Raw genomic sequence first — 16014 nt, 5'->3', positions numbered from 1 at the left:
CCTAGTAGAAATTAATGCAAAACTTTTGAGTCTTTGCATTTGGTGGTGTCCATATTATGTAATAACAAGTAATTGCTAACATTTGTGTGGTCCTGTCCGACACTGGACAGCATCTCTACTTGCATCATCACGTTTAATTCTTACAACAGTCTGAGAGAGTTACTGTTATCCTTCTTAGTTCATTATGAGGAAATTGAAGTTTCAGATGCATAAAGTAACTTGTGCAGGGGCACAGAAACAAAAGATATTGCTGAGATTCAAACCGAGTTATATTCAATTCCAAAACTAAGGCACTAAGTATCTTCTCCTCTAAAGGACTTCAGTGATATTTTATTTGTATGGGTAAGTTTTAAAAACTCAAAATAGACTGAGGTAATCAAAAGAAGTATTTTCTCATTTTTTCCCTCCCTCCCTCCCTCCCTCTCTCTCTGTCTGTCTGGATCAGGCACACAGTAGTCAATAATACTTCATACATGTCCTTGCCAGGACCTGGACAGAGGTCCCCCCCATCCCTTATTGCCTTTTTATCAATCTCCAAAGGGCTGGGAATGGAGAAAGCGATTTAGGATGAGGGCAGTACCTCTTCCTGGCACTCAGCCTCCTTTGACCTCAGGCCTTTTCCACACGGGAAAATCAGCTGGCCTCAAACTCACCAATACCCCTTTGTAGCAGGATGCTGAGAGGTGCCGACGTCTTTGTATCCTGAAGCACATGATGCTGGCTCTTTAGAGCTGCCTGGACTGGTTGCACTTGGAGGAGCTCAAGGATGAGCCAGCTGCCTCCCTGGGTCGTGCCCTGAGAGAGTAGTGGGATAGAAGCCGGTGCACGGAGCAAAGAACTTCCACAAGACTCGTGGTCCCTTAAGTCGTGTGCTATTAAGTTTCAAAGACAAAATTCCCTGTAACTGGAGTAAACGATTTCTTGAGGTCAGTTTTAGGTGGGCGACAGAGAGCAAACCACATTGAGTCTGGGCTGCCAAAGCCTGGCCTTTACAAATCTGGTCTGTTCTTTGTCCTTGCTGAAACTCACATTGTTCAAATATATCTCACCCTGTGGGCCCACCTCATGCAAGCTGCTTCACTTTCTGCGTGGGCCTTCTGTATACACAGTACATCATTCTACTGGTGGGTAGTGTTGATATTAATTGATATCAAAAGCCTTTTCTTTCTCAAGATGCCGTTTGAAAATACAGCTTTTAAAATTTAGGCAAATGAGCATCTATCTCCAGGGTTGATCATAGCGAACCTCACCCACCCTCATGCCAGGGGTAAGAGAGAGGCTATTTTGAACAGGGTCTTTCGTCACCGTCTGTCTTAAGTCACCTCCTACTGAACTTACGGTTGAAGATTCAGGGTCAAGAGGGAAAGAAAACAGTAATTAACTGGGAAAAGTTGATTGAGCGGAATTTTTTCCCCTACATTATGATTAGAACATGACTGTGGGCTGAGCACCATACATAATGTAGGTTTTCCCTTGAAATTATCCAAACATTTCTTAATGGAATGCCTTTTTTAAGCATCTGCTTTTGTAATCGAATGTGTTCCTAAAGATGGGTCAGCTAACTAAAGCAAGAGCCCACAGGAAAAACTGTGTTAATGCTTCTCTCCCAATCTAATTTATGACAGTTCCTAATTGGCCCGCTTCATTTACAACTCCTAAAATTAATTTTAGACCCTCTCTCAGGGCCCAAGTCATCATTAATAGAACGACAGCAACGGGGAGTGAAATAGAAATGTTTATAAAGCTCCCTTTTAAATAGACTGTGATAAGTGACGTAGAGATGTATTACCATCGGAGGATTCTGGAACTCTCTTTGTGAAGGCTAGCCACAGGCAACTCTCGAAAGAAGGCATTTATCTTGGCAGGAGATGCCCTTCAGTCCTGTTTTGTTTTATTCCCTTGAGGATTTTTTTTCAGGGTGGCTAAGACCATTTTTTTGGTGTTTTATTAGCTGTATCTTGACTACCTCCTACAAACTGAATGACAGCTTAGGGTTATTAAATGTGTTCTTGCACATATTTTTATCCATTGTTAACCCTGACTAAATGCATGCAGGGGCACAGAATCCCCCCCTTTTTTCCTCCATTGTTGCCCATATTTGTTAAAGAAATTATTCCCCTTGACGTTTGTTTAGGCTGCACTTTGATAAAATGCTGTCTATGGTCCACTTTCTTAACTTGGCATTCAGCAGACTCTTATAGATTTATTTCTCTTTGCATTATCTTATCTTCCTTTCTAGCGTATTTGGGCTTCCTTTTCATATTTTAAGTTACGTTTTGCGGCATAGACAGATTACCTTAGTAATTGTATACTGCAGCATTGCAGTGTTCTAAAGATAATTCTGCAAGCTTTTGGCATATACTTAACCCCAGTAACTATCTAAAGATGAGTATATATGTTCCTTTTTATGTTGTCTGTGAATAAGCAAAACGGACAGATTAAGTGCTGAAAGTGACTTCAGGCTTATAGAAACTTTCTTCAGTTTGATGGGACAGTGACAATTTCTGAAGCAATGTAAATCTGGCCTTGAATCTAAAAGGTGGCTTACTTGATGAAGAAATTAATGAGGATTTTTCTTTGTGTTTCCAATTTATAGCCAAGTGTATATACTCTTTATACTTGAGCCTTTTTAAAAAAAGATGTAGATGTAAAGGAGGCTTTACAGAGCTGCAAATACTTCAGTTTTCTCAGTTTTGAAAGGCTGAGTCAAAAAAAAACACAACAACCCAGAAACATTTAATTTAAGCTTCCTAGTTTATTTCACTGTCTGCTATTTTCTAAAAACTGTGAAGTATTTGTTATTAAGTGCTTTAAGATATATCAGCTCATTGGCTTATGGAAATTGTAAAAGTTTAGAAGCTAATGTAGGGCTAGCAGATGAACTTATTCTTAGAAAAAACTTAGGCTTAGTATCCCTCACCCTCAAAAAAAAAAACTCCTGACTTTCAAGGTAAGGTTAATGAAAATCCATAACCATGCAGAATTAGCTCATAATGATTTAAACTATTTGTTTAAAAGTATCAGATTAATAAAAAGTTATTTTAAACTCATTTTGTAAAGATTTTCCTTAAAAAAAACCCACAGTGTAATGGCTCTGTCAGCCCAGAATTAAGAATTCGCTTTACCTGGCATCCCTGTACAAATAGGTAATGGCTAGATATAACCTTAACAACACATTAAGAACATCTCTCCAGATATCCTAAAGTGTGAAATGTTCATATTTCCCTAGTTTTATATACTTAAAAAAAATCTTCTGCCAGTTACTCTTTGATTTAAGTAGACTGGAATTACTGGAATGTAGATTTCAATCAAGGTATTTTAGAAGAAATTATCATTAGTTTAAGACCAGTATTTAAATGAGGGTTTCCAAATATGTGTAATCCTTGTTACACTAATTTTATTCAGAGTTCTATCATTATATAATACCAGTACTTATGAAACAGATTCGTTAGCCAAAAGCAAAAAAACAAGCAATCAATAAGGAAAAGGTTACAAAGAACAAAATTGTTATTTTGTACAGATATGAGTATTGATGAGTGGTTTTAAACACACTTTTATAAAAATGATTTTAAATATATTTGAGGTTCAGTAATTAAGAATAATTAGATTTGGGGCTATATTTAGTGACAATATCTATAGAGAATTAGGAATTAATGATTTTCTTTGATCAAGAGAAAACTGGGAATTTTAAATGAATTTTTTGGGACTTTTGATGGTATTATAAGAGGAGCAATGCATGTTAAATAGATGAAGAGCCCAAGTTATAGAATTGTAGGAGAAAAGGAGTTTAGAAGGGTCATTCTTTAGGTTGATGATGGCTTTTAACAGTTACTAAAGCTATCTCATTCTGAATTTTGACCTGGCAGAGGAAAATGGGTTTAAAAAGGTCACGAAACATAGGAACATAAAAGTGGACATAGGGAGCCTGGTTAGGAGATTACTGTAATTGTCCAAGTGGGAGATGATGTGGATCGTACCAGACGTGTATGTGTGTGAAAATGTGTGTGTGCACCTACCTGTGTCTAAAGAATGAGAAGGACAGAGAGAACATACATACCTTGATGGGAAAATGAGGACATTTCAGGTATGCCAAGGATTTGAAGCATGTACCTGCAGTTTATTTGGTGACTGAAAAGCTTCATTTACAATTTTTTAATGTTTACTCTTATGATACCTTATGGGAGGGAAGGATAACACAGCAAGGTATAAGGAGAAAAAGAGTAAAAACTAGCCTATCCATTCCACCACCATTAGATAATGACTTTTAACATTTTAGTGTATTTCCCTCTCGTTTTATTTTTCTATGCATATGGTTTTATGTTTGGGGAATATTATTGTGTGTACATTTGCAAGTCAAAAACTGTGAAGGGTCTGAGATTTTCCCTATTGGCCTTGCTAACAGGCTAGCCTGCCTCAGTTTCATGGACGCAGGCAGAAGACCAGAGGCTTTGGGGTCAGAGGCAACGGCTTTATTGCTCAAGGTGCAGAGAATAGCATCAGCATGTTTATGTCCATACCCCTTTCCCCAAGTCTCGTGGAGGCAAGGCAGGTGGGCCAGGTGAATAGCTGTATGTGCAGTGGGTTTCATTAAAGGAGAGCAACCCTGAGCTTAGGGAACTTGAATCTTTTATAATGGGCAGTAACATGTCTGCCTTTTGCTCTGGAGGGAGACACTATCGTACATGGCAGTAAGCATGTTTACCCTTAGATCCTAAGGGAGACACTACATCTATCTCCCAAGGCTATTCACTCTACAAACACCCTTGGAAAACTGTGAGAATAGAAGATAATACCTTTGCTCATAAAATGTGCAGAAATATGAGACTCATGGAGTCTCTCAACAAACATAAATCTTTTCATATATCATTGCTTTTTTTTATCAGCATTTTAAATGGCTGCATATAGCTGCAAAGAGGGAATCGTTGGGATATAGCAAAATGTACTATCAACTTCCAATTTTCCAAATAATGGTCTTTTCGGTTGTTTCCATTTTAAAAACTTGGAAATTTCTATTTGGGGCAGAGTGGCAAAAAATAATGCAATCGCTTTGGGTGTGTTGTAGCTAAGTTGGAGTAGATGGCATTTGGGTTCCCCCTGATTTGAAGTCCATGCAGCCTCTTCACCTTGGCCTTATGTATATGCAGTGGCCAGGAATGGCCAACATGTCTGTTGTCTCAGGATGTTCTCCAGAGGAAGACAGGCTCTGTGAAGCTGAATATTAATGCTGTTATTTGTAGTCCAGCCTGCACTGGTTTTCTTCTGGAAAGTGGAGATATTTCCTGACATTTCTGCTGCTCACATCTGACTGATCCTCAGACAGAAGCTCCTACTGCCTGGCATGAGCAGGACCCAGAAAAGTCCATACAAATCCCTATAGTGGAAAGGGAAAAAAATCTGAGATCCAAATAATGACCATCTTGTCCAAACATCTGGAGAGGGCCTGGTCTGGTGATGGGGATTAAAGAAAGGCAAAACAGCATCATGACCAGGTTTTAGTCCTAGGACTTGTGTGCAAGAAAGTACCCAATATGGAGGCTTTCCTGGGTCTCTAGGGTCTTCTAAATTATCTAGAATATTGCTGAAGTGACACAAATGGTTGAGACAAGTCCTCCTCAGAGGAAAGGAGGACTAAATGAAACATAGCAGGAGAGCCATTTCTTAGTCAATAATGGTCTCAGAAAATTCCAGGTTAAAATTTGTGACAGATGTTGACAGAAAATTGCACTGTAAAATGGGAGCAAGAAACTGTAATACTTTTCTGAGTGAGCAATGATCAGTGATTAAACAGCAGTCAAAGCATTGTAATTTTTTTAAGTGAGAGCAAGAGTTATCCAGTGGTGTCTTCCACAGTTTTTAGAAAGTATAAAGGGAACTTACTTATTTCTTGAAGAAACATTTTTTTAACATCTTTATTGGAGTATAATTGCTTTACAATGGTGTGTTAGTTTCTGCTTCATAACAAAGTGAATCAGTTATACATATACGTATATCCCCATATCTCCTCTCTCCCACCCTCCCTTTCCCACCCCTCTAGGCGATCACAAAGCGCCGAGCTGATCTCCCTGTGCTACGCGGCTGCTTCCCACTAGCTATCTATTTTACGTTTGGTAGTGTGTATATGTCCATGCCACTCTCTCACCTCGTCACAGCTTACCCTTCCCCCTCCCCGTGTCCTCAAGTCCATTCTCTAGTAGGTCTGCATCTTTATTCCCATCTTGCCCCTAGGTCTGAAGAAACATTTTTGACATCTGCTTTATGCTTAATGCTCTTCTAGAAGCTGGAGAATTGGTGGTGCACAAGACAGATGCGGTTCCAATTCATGGAGTGTCAAGTCTAGAAAACAAAGAAACAAAAGTATCTTAAGATCCTTTCAAATAGTAAAGCGTTCCATGAAAAAACAGTGTAACGTGACAGGCCAGTGGCTTGGGTACAAGGTAGAAGCTGGGAAGACACTGCTAGGGATAGTGGCTAGAGAGGGCTTTTCTGAGCTGAGACATGCCATTTGTGGCAAAGGCATTCCAGTCAGAGGGAATGGCAGAGCAAAGCTTATGAGGTGAGAACAAGTGTAACATTTTCAGGGACTAGAAAAGAGATCAGGAACGAAATGTGCTAGAGGCTAGTGATTGAGGAGGGAGGAACGGAACAAGATGACCTCAGGGAGATGCTCAGAGCCAGTTGGTGTAACGAGTTGCAGGCGTCAGTAAAGGGTCTGAATTTGAAGTTTAATGGGTGATGGAATGGACTTGTCATGCAACCGAATGGTGGAATCTGGATTTATATTGTTTTTAAAGACTACTTTGGTCTCTGTACCAGGGCGGCCAGTGGTTACCAGAGCTACACCAGTGGTTACTGGTGGTTGGGAGAAGTTTATAGGAAGGGAATGAAGGATGACTTCTAATTAGGCGGCCTGGGCTACTTAGTGGATGGTGCAGTAATTACTGAGATAAGGAAGACTGAGAAATGAGAGTGGTTTTTGGTAGAATGGCATGGGAGAGTTACTAATTTTGTTGAAAATTTAAAGGAGACCCTAGTAAATATCTCTGCATGCCTTTCTTCCAAAGAAAACCTTGCATGATAAAAATAATACTTGATATTGAAGTTGCTGCCCAATTTTGCTGAGTCGTCTTGGGGTACCTAGAACCTTACCTGGCAGATGGCTGGCTGGCTAGCTGGATGGAAGGATTGACAGATGGATGAATGGTTGAATGACTGGATGGATAAATGGGTAGATGTCTTAGAAAGGAATGGGCAGATTGACTCCCTCCATTTCTCATATGCAGCTGTGTCTGTGAAACCATCAAAAGATGCGTGCTTCAGAGGACACAGTGTGTTGGTCTCAGGGATTCTGACCCAAACTACTTTGTACATTCTGAGAGTCAAGGAGGTAGTTTTTCTTAAACACTATCCATAGGTCCTCCCCATGAGACAACACTTCATGGCTCATCTCAACTCTAAATGCTGATTTTTTTTTCACTTTATAAAAATCATCACAATCATCTTTATTTTACCAGACAGGAAGCACTGCTTGCGGCAATCAGTGAAAAAGATGCAAACATTGCCCTGCTGGAACTGTCTGCCTCCAAAAAGAAAAAGACACAGGAAGAAGTGATGGCCCTCAAGCGGGAAAAAGATCGACTTGTGCATCAATTAAAGCAGCAGGTGGGGCCTTTTGCACGAATGGTGTGTTTTGCTGGGTTTGGGGTTTGGGGTGCTTTCTCTGGGTTTAGCTACTCTTCATTTTGCCATCCATCCTGCAGGCTCACGCAGCTAAAACCAGGTAGGAGCGAAATGGCCCAAGTTGTCGCTGGAACAATATTTTATTGCTTTTCTGTGTTTTTGTGCATGTGCCTGGGCTTGTGTGGTTTGCAACCAGTGCTGTTTTCCTTTCTTTTGTATTAGCATCATCTCCCCAGAAATAGCTCTCAGCTCTCTTCCTTCCAGTGGACTTTCTATGACTTCTGACTAAATCCTAAAAAGTACTAATTAAATTCTGGGCACCTTCTTTCCCATTGGACTTGTTACCTTCTGTCTTGCTCGCTTTCTGGGCCCAATAGTAACTCCCGTCATCCAGTTCTTTCGATTTCTTTCTCACCATTCTTCCAACTTTGATTCTTCACCTATTTCCCAGGACTTTCTGGCCAAGGACCCTTTCCCACCCGCTATGCTTGGAGACCTCCTCAGCCATTATTTAGTCAAATATTTTTCTATTACCTGTTTACCCCGTTAACCTGTTTTTCCCTCCTCTCTAGGCCACTATACTTCTTCTGAGGGAAAAGGAAGAAGAGATAAAATCCTAACTTGTGCAGAAAGTTCTTTGCTTTCTGGAGGGTTTTCTAGTAGTGACTTAAATGGAAATATATCTACCTGGAGCATATTGCAAAGTCATCCCCGAAATCTTCAGGCATTATTTCTCCTCCATATCTAACTTGAGGGCTTTTGGAATCAATAGTTAAAGATATTCAGTTGGATTCTAGCTTCATTATGAAACCCACTCAGCAGATAATGGCTCAATGGTCTGTGGTCTCACAAGGTGGCTGCCACGTCTTAGCTAGGGCCACCTGTGAATGCCACATGGCACCATGTGGAGTGCGTCCATATTGATTTCAGCCCCCAGGACTGGCTCTCTGCCTGCTGGGGAGATCTGGGCTGAGCATAGTGTGCAAGGTAAATGGAAAGGAAGCCCGAAAGGAAAAGCTCTCTCCCCTCACAACTGGGACAACTTTTTCCCTCCTCAGGAAGGAAAAGCCATCCTTTGGCCCTGAACCAGAGTCTTATTCTCATGGGGCTGCCTTGCTGTGTGAGAGAGAGAGAGAGAAAAAAAGAGAGAGAGCACGAGAGCAAGCACTGCCATGCCTGGGTGCCCTCTCCTGCAGAGGGAAGGTCCCAGTCACTGCCAGACATCGGGGTCATTCCGCAGAGCAGCATGCCTTGCTAGTGCTGGCCCCAGGGGTCGGGGGCCGCTTACATCTGACCTCTTTGTTTGGGGCTGTGCATCTTCTACACCGGTTTCTCCACCCACTGGGCCACAGAAAGTCAAGTCGGGGCTCCTTCTTTGCTTTCTCTTAATTCCTTCCCTGTGCGCCCTGTGCCCTCCCCTCTTGCACCTAACCATTGTAGCTTTCTCCCACAGGTTTATAGACCTAGGAAACAGCCCCCGAGCTCGAATATACCATGCACTTGTGATGCTGGCTACAGCCCAGATATTACGGCCAAGTACCACGGGTCCAGCTACGATGCATACATGATCCAAAGGTCTCAGGTCAGTCAGCTGCTAAGGAGATACTCTCCCCCACCACTGGGGATGGGGGTGCATAAGACCTACATCATATCTTGACCTTCACCTCTTTTGATGATTTCCAGTATTCAGTGGCCATAAAGTCTGGAACCATCGATGGTAGCACTATATCTTGATTTATAATGCAATTTGATTATTTTGTATTTGCCAGTGGTTCTAGTTTTGATGGCCACCCTACAGGGACAGCTCTTCTGAAATAGCCTGGCACTGCTGTGAAGACAAGATGCCAGAGGCCTTACTGTCAGGCACATTGGATTAAATTTTTCTTTTTGTCTCTTAGATACTTTCTTCCCCAAATCTCCCTCTACCCTTCCCAATAAGGAATTTTTTTTTTTAAGGCTGCTTTTTTTCTTTCTCAGCATCATGAAAATGCACTCCTGGATTCCAGGAAGGATTGAGTGTAGCCCTTCAATTTGCTCCTGGGAAGCTGTACAAAGCCTTCATTATTCACGACAGGCTTGGTTTTGGGTATCATGGGGCACATTTAGGAAACCCCAGCCATGCACAGTTAGTCTCCCGCCTGGGCTAAAGCAGGGTCTGAAGGGCTGTTGTGGAAAAAGAGGCAGCAAAGGAGGAGGGTGGGCTTCTTTCCATGACTTAGGTTTGAAATTCTTCCCCACACCCTACTGGCCACAGAGCAAGAAAGAATGTGAATTTATGTATCCTTGTTGTAAATGATACTGAAGATAATGAGTAATTTGCTTATAAAAGCGTGCCCTTTTTTACTGAGGGTTTACTTTGTCCCAGAATGTGAATCCAGTGTCCCTGAGGGATTTTGTCCCACAGTCCTCACGGCAGCCCTGTGGTGTGAGTGTCAAGATTACCTCCTCTTTTAGGGGCCATAGCTGAGACTCAGAGTGTGGAATAACCAGCCCAACACACACAGCTTGTAAGTGATAGAGCTCAGGTTGTGTATAGTCCACCTGCGTCCACACATACCCCACCATGTTCAGAAAGTAATTCAGAGTTGCAAGCGGATGGGTATTCCAGAAATTGTGAGGGCCCCTTATCTTTGTATGCCTGAAGTAGATGCCAAAAACCCATTTAAGAGTGTTCTCCAGCCACTCACAAAGAGTAGGTTCTGCCTAGAGCTCTTGAGCTTAGGATGTTTGATCACATCAGCAACTACTAATACTTCTGAGCTCCCAGCATGTGCCAGGTATGGGTCAAAGGGCTTTACATACATTAACTCGTCGACTCCCACCAAAGCAGAAGGGCTGATGCTCTCATAGAGAAGGAACCAGAGGTCCAGAGAGGTTGGGTGCCCTGCTCAGGCTTCATAGCTGGACACACCATGATACTTAAACAGACTTTCTTGCCACACAACCTTAAATGGGTTTCGTAGATGCCATCTGGAGTTGCACTGCTTAGGTTGAATTTTGTTTCTGGCACTTGTTCGCTGAGTGATCACGAGCAAAATACTGAACCTCCCTGAGCCTCAGTTTCCTCATCTGTAAACTGGGCTAATAACTTAATTCAAAGGGTTGTTTGTGAGGTGTAATGTATACTAAGTGATTTGCACATGCCTGGCACACCAATGTGCTATATATGTGTAAGCTGCTATTACTACTACTACTGCTGCTACTAATTGACTTTATCGCCACCAGCCCTCAGAGATAGTTTGATTTTAATCTCAATTTCATCTTTGCTGTCTTTCACATGCCTTGGAGTCGCAGCTCGTTGAGAATATACTGTTGAACTGTGGGAGAAAGAGCAGACAGTTGTTGGCACTAAAGCCTTCCCGGTCCCCCCACGCCTAAAGCCCAAGCCCTTGGGGAGTGGGGAGCAGACATGTTAGGAGTTCTAGACCCTAGTTTCCAGCCTGCACTGGACAGGCCCCCAACATTTATTAAGTTTGTTTGGTTTGTGTATGCAGCCCACATGGACGTGCATCAGAGAGGACATCCCCAGAAGGGTGAGTCCCAGACCTCAGTGGTCATCACCTGCATGTCTGATTTGGGAGAGCAGAGCTCTTTTAGGCACCCAGGCTAATGGGAGGGGAAGGTCATAGGTCTGGGTGTTCACCTGCACAATGTTCTGCAAAGATTTTGAGGCAGATGGGCTCATGAGAGGTGTTACCCTCTTCAGGCTGCCTTTTTGTTTTTTTTGTGGTACGCAGGCCTCTCACTGTTGTGGCCTCTCCCATTGTGGAGCACAGGCTCCGATCGTGCAGGCCCAGCGGCCATGGCTCACGGGCCCAGCCACTCCGCGGCATGTGGGATCTTCCCGGACCAGGGCACGAACCCGCGTCCCCTGCATCGGCAGGCGGACTTTCAACCACTGCGCCACCAGGGAAGCCCCAGGCTGCCTTTTGAGCTCATCTCATGCAGGTGTCTCTGCCCACATCATTCCCAGTGACTGAACTCGAGTAGCTCATTCAACAATCCCCATAGCTATTGCACTTTGCCAAGCACGTAATGGGCACTTGATAAATATTTATTGTGTGAATGATTACGTGACTTCCATAAGCCAGGTCTATACCGAGTGTTTTATATATACATAGGTTTACAAACGTGATCTCATTTTGTCCTCATGATCACCCAACTACCCAACATGTTGCATACCTACCATGTGCCAGGCTCTCTGACAGATGCTGGGGATTCATCCACAACAGATATTTTACACACAGTATCCACAATCCCTTCTTCCTGGACCTTACTTGTTAAATTAGAGGGGGTAGAGAGAAAGGTAATAAACCATAAACATAATAAGTAAGTCATGTGGTAGAAAAAAGAAAAATATAGACCAGCATAACAACAACAGGCATGCCAGGGTAGGACTGAGGGGCTGATGACACTGTAAAATAGGGTAGACAGGATGGGCCTCACTGGGAAGAAGCCGTGAGCAAAATTTGAAGGAGGTGAGAGAGTGAGCTCTGTGGATATTTAGGGGAAGGATGTTCTGGCAGAAGGAACAGCCCGTGCAAAACCCTAAGGCAAGAGAGTGCCGGTGTGTTTGGGAATAGCAGGGAGGGCAGTGAGGCTGGAGTGAGTAAAAAGGTGAACCATCACAGCAGTAATGGGCTAGGGTAGGCTGTGCAGGATCTGCTAAGAGTGGTATATTCTGGAGCAGAAATTATCCAAAGTTAGGAAGCAGAATACACCAACCATGCAGTGTCAGGACAGGGAGGACTCCCTCCAGTACCACTCAGAGTGCCCTGTTTAAGGTTGCTCTAATTGAGCCCACTCTCCAAATCCCCTGGCTCCAGCCTTGAAGGAGTCCCAGTGCTTAGCTTGCATTTTTTTAAAGAGCATTGGTGGGTGGGTGGGAGATGCAAGAGGGAGGAGATATGGGGATATATGTATAGCTGATTCACTTTGTTATACAGCAGCAACTAACACACCATTGTAAAGCAATTATACTCCAATAGAGATGTTAAAAAATAAATAAATAAAAATTAAAAAAAATAAAAAGCACTGGCACTCCATTGAAGCCACAGAGAACTAATGCCAGAACTTGCTTGTTATGGCTATTGAGATTTTCAAATAGAATAGGAACAGGGCCCTTTGACAAAATGCCCTCCCTGACTTTCTGGCAGTCTCAGTAACATATCATTGGAGTCCAAATCCTGCCGTTTCCTTGCTATGAGGAGGTAGGCAGGTGGACAGTAGTGACCACCTCCATGCCATTGGCCTGCTCCGGGTGGTGGCTATGCCTTAGAGAACTGCAGCCAGAGTCCAGGCCAGGCCAGACGTTCTCAAACCTCAGTGGGCAGAAGCATGATCTTTTCTAAAGATGTATCATGAAATGCTCATCACTCTCTGGCTCTCACTGCCGAAAAATCTTCCCTGGCTTCCCTTGCTGGTGGGATAAAGACAAATTCAAGCCAGCGTGCTCTCTGCCTTGTACATGCAATTCCCTTTGCCTGAAACACATTTCCCTCTTTTCCTCACCTGGTTAACACCTACTGGTTCAATTCAATCTCAGTCCAATATCACTATTTCAGGGAGGCCTCTGGGACTTTCTCAACCGGTTCAAATCCCCAATTTGGCACTCTTGTAGCGCATGTACATCATTTAATTGCACTGGAACAGATGCAATTTTGCATTTGTTTTGGTGATTACTTGAATAGAAACTATCTGTCCTGCTAGTAAATGAACTCCATGAGAACTGAGAATGTGGCCTCATGACTTTTTTTCTGCTGACCATTTGTCTCCAGGCCTAACGCAATTGCTAGCACATGGTAGGCATTCAGCAAATATTAGTTGACTGTATACATAAATGAGTGAGTGAATTGCCAGGGCAGCTTGTTAAAAGAAGAGACTTCTTTGATCAGTCATTACATTAGACAAGACTTAGCCTCGTAATTCTTCTGAGCCTAATATTCCAGGAAGCCACCACCAACTTACCGGAGTTGGTAGAAGACATGGAGACCTGCTTGCTGAATCATGACCACAGAATTGGCGCCATGTTCTTTCTTGCCACGTTGCGAGACACTTTGCAGAGATGCCTTTTACCATATACTAGAATTATTTGCAGTGGTGTCCATTTTGAACCTTCCCTTCCAGTCTCTGTGTCGTATTCTAGTTCAGATCCCTTCCAATTTTGGAGGTTCTTCTTGAGTTAAATGCCACTGAGTTTCCAGATGTGGCAGAGATTACTTGCAGTTATAAAGGGAGTCCCACCGTTTCTTTCCTGAAAACGTCTGAGCGTCTTATAAATTAATTTGCCTAGAAATACCTAAACTCCCATTAAACACCTATCAAGAGAGCCAGAGAAGATGATGTGAAATCAGTTCAGAAATTCCAACTATGCTTAACAACAAAAGAATCTTTATGACTCTCTTCAGGTGTTGACATCTGAGTTGATTCTAGGCTGAGCGCTGTATAAAGGTAGGAGAGCAGTACAAATTAACTTTCTGTTACTTGTTGCTTACAAGAAGATAAAGGACTAATCATAGTTTGGTAGTAGACATATGAGTCTATCCAATTTTTGTGTTCTTCCCGATTCCATTTCTTCACAAGCACACACCCCTGACACTTTTATTCTACCTCTTCTTAAAAAAAATCTTCCTTCTAGATTTTTGCAATATTGGGAGAGGGACTCAATTGGGAATTAGTTAAGGGTTTTTTGGTTTTGTTTTGTTTTTTAAATTTTCTTGTTCTTTCTCTAGGGATGGTAGTTCTAAAAAATATTATTAAAATTTACCATCTTTCCTTCTTCTGTGTCTTGGATCCAATCCCCCCAACTCTTTTCCTCCACCCTTGAAGAAAGGACTGACATCAAAATAATTAATTCTGAAATCATTGGATTTTCCTGCTGCTAAAGGGTTTTGAAGGAAGCTTAAAACTAAATCTTACCCCCTAAGCCTTATTCCCAAATGCTCCCTTGTGTGCTGAAGTAGTGAAATGTACATCCTTGATGAAAATGCCTGTTTAAAATGAGGGCCAGACACTATTGTTTAGTTGAAATTAGAACCAGCTTATTTCTCAGAACCAGTTAGAATACTTTTGTGATCAGAGATAAATTGTGCTTGGTTTTCTTTTCCCCTTCCTACCAGTTCTGGCATTGCTTTTGGTTACCCACTGGTCAGTTGGGAACAGAAAGGCGTTAAGACTAGTCCACTGATTCTCTTGTGTTTTCCCCCAGAGCTTGCAGAGAAGTCCTATGTCCAGGTTAACATTCTGGAGGCTATGCCAGGTCTGCACAGTATAACTGATTTGGGTATGTCTCCCCCTCCCCTATCGTGTCCAGACCATCATAGGATTGTGTCTAAGAATTAGCCAAACAGGTATGGCCAAGAGTGGGAGAAGGCAAACTCTGCCCTGGGAAGTTTTCAGGAGAGCTGGTTGTAAGGATGAGATTCTAGCCAAAATTGAATCTCAGCAGAGGTAGAACCATCCTGTCGAGGAAAGCAGGAATCACCTGAGTGGGATGGTTGGCCAGGCATTTGTCATTTCTTTCCCCCTGTACTTGGGGCCACACCTGGTTGTGCTCCCCATTTACACTTCCATTACATGGTATGCAGATGACTTCTAATTACCCTTTATGGTTTAGGAGGTGAGCACAATTGAACAGCAGCGAAGGAACTTCATGCAATAGGGTTCCCATAGCCTCATGTTGTGGTTGGATGAGTGCCAGAAAAGCTTGATTTGATCCCAGCATTGTAATGCATCACAGACTCGCCCCAGATCAAATTGCTGGAATGCAAATGCGTTGGTTTTCACTGTAGACTCACTTTGGGTTAAGCTGTTCATGACCCACTGGTAGAATCTAGCCACATCTCTATTTATCATTGACTTCAGTGCCAAGGGTCTTTACAGTATGTTCTAGAGAACCCCTTTCTAAAAAAGAGATACTTAGATCACTCCTCGGCAGGCCAAGGCAGGGCATCCTCACAGAGGTAAAACCTGAACTCCTTGGTGTTACTGAGAACAATATACTCTTAGTGTCCAAGTGATTGGCCAGGATACTACTCTGCTCTCTTAGCCTGGAGACATTTCTTACTCTAGGCAACTGGTGCCTCAATCCCAATACTCAGGGAATCCATTTGGTTTGCCAGTTACGACACAAACTAGCGCTCAAAGATTGTGGAGGCAAAGTGTTTTCTCTGTGAATCCATATGTTTCTCAAATCCCTGTTAGAAATCCACCTTCCCAAAGCATCAGGCGGACTCTGATGGACCACTTTTCTGAGTCTCTCATTTGAAGGAAGCCATGTTTTAAAAACCAGTTAATAAATAAATTAATTAATTAATTAAACCATTTAAGTTCCCATCC

The 16014-nt window shown here is 42.6% G+C and overlaps 1 protein-coding gene across 12 annotated transcripts in view; it reads left to right on the top strand.

Moving 5' to 3' along the window:
• ERC2 (ELKS/RAB6-interacting/CAST family member 2) overlaps window positions 1-16014 on the top strand; it is a 960889-nt gene that overhangs the window by 717681 nt on the left and 227194 nt on the right. For 9 of the 12 annotated variants that reach the window (XR_010947074.1, XR_010947075.1, XM_067754789.1 and 6 more), the window contains 2 exons: window positions 7512-7659; window positions 9131-9259. Coding sequence is in view for 10 of the 12 variants with exons in the window: in XM_067754789.1 (XP_067610890.1) it covers window positions 7512-7659; window positions 9131-9259 (277 nt within the window). In the remaining 2 variants the exon portion in view is untranslated. The remainder of the gene's footprint in view (window positions 1-7511; window positions 7660-9130; window positions 9260-16014) is intronic. The other 3 variants (XM_067754796.1, XM_067754797.1, XM_067754798.1) reach the window with 1 other exon arrangement.

Source organism: Pseudorca crassidens, chromosome 10 (assembly GCF_039906515.1).
Source record: "Pseudorca crassidens isolate mPseCra1 chromosome 10, mPseCra1.hap1, whole genome shotgun sequence".
In the NCBI taxonomy this organism is placed as follows: domain Eukaryota; kingdom Metazoa; phylum Chordata; class Mammalia; order Artiodactyla; family Delphinidae; genus Pseudorca; species Pseudorca crassidens.
The sequence above is the reverse complement of the archived record's forward strand: the minus strand, read 5'-3'. Positions and strand labels throughout refer to the sequence as shown.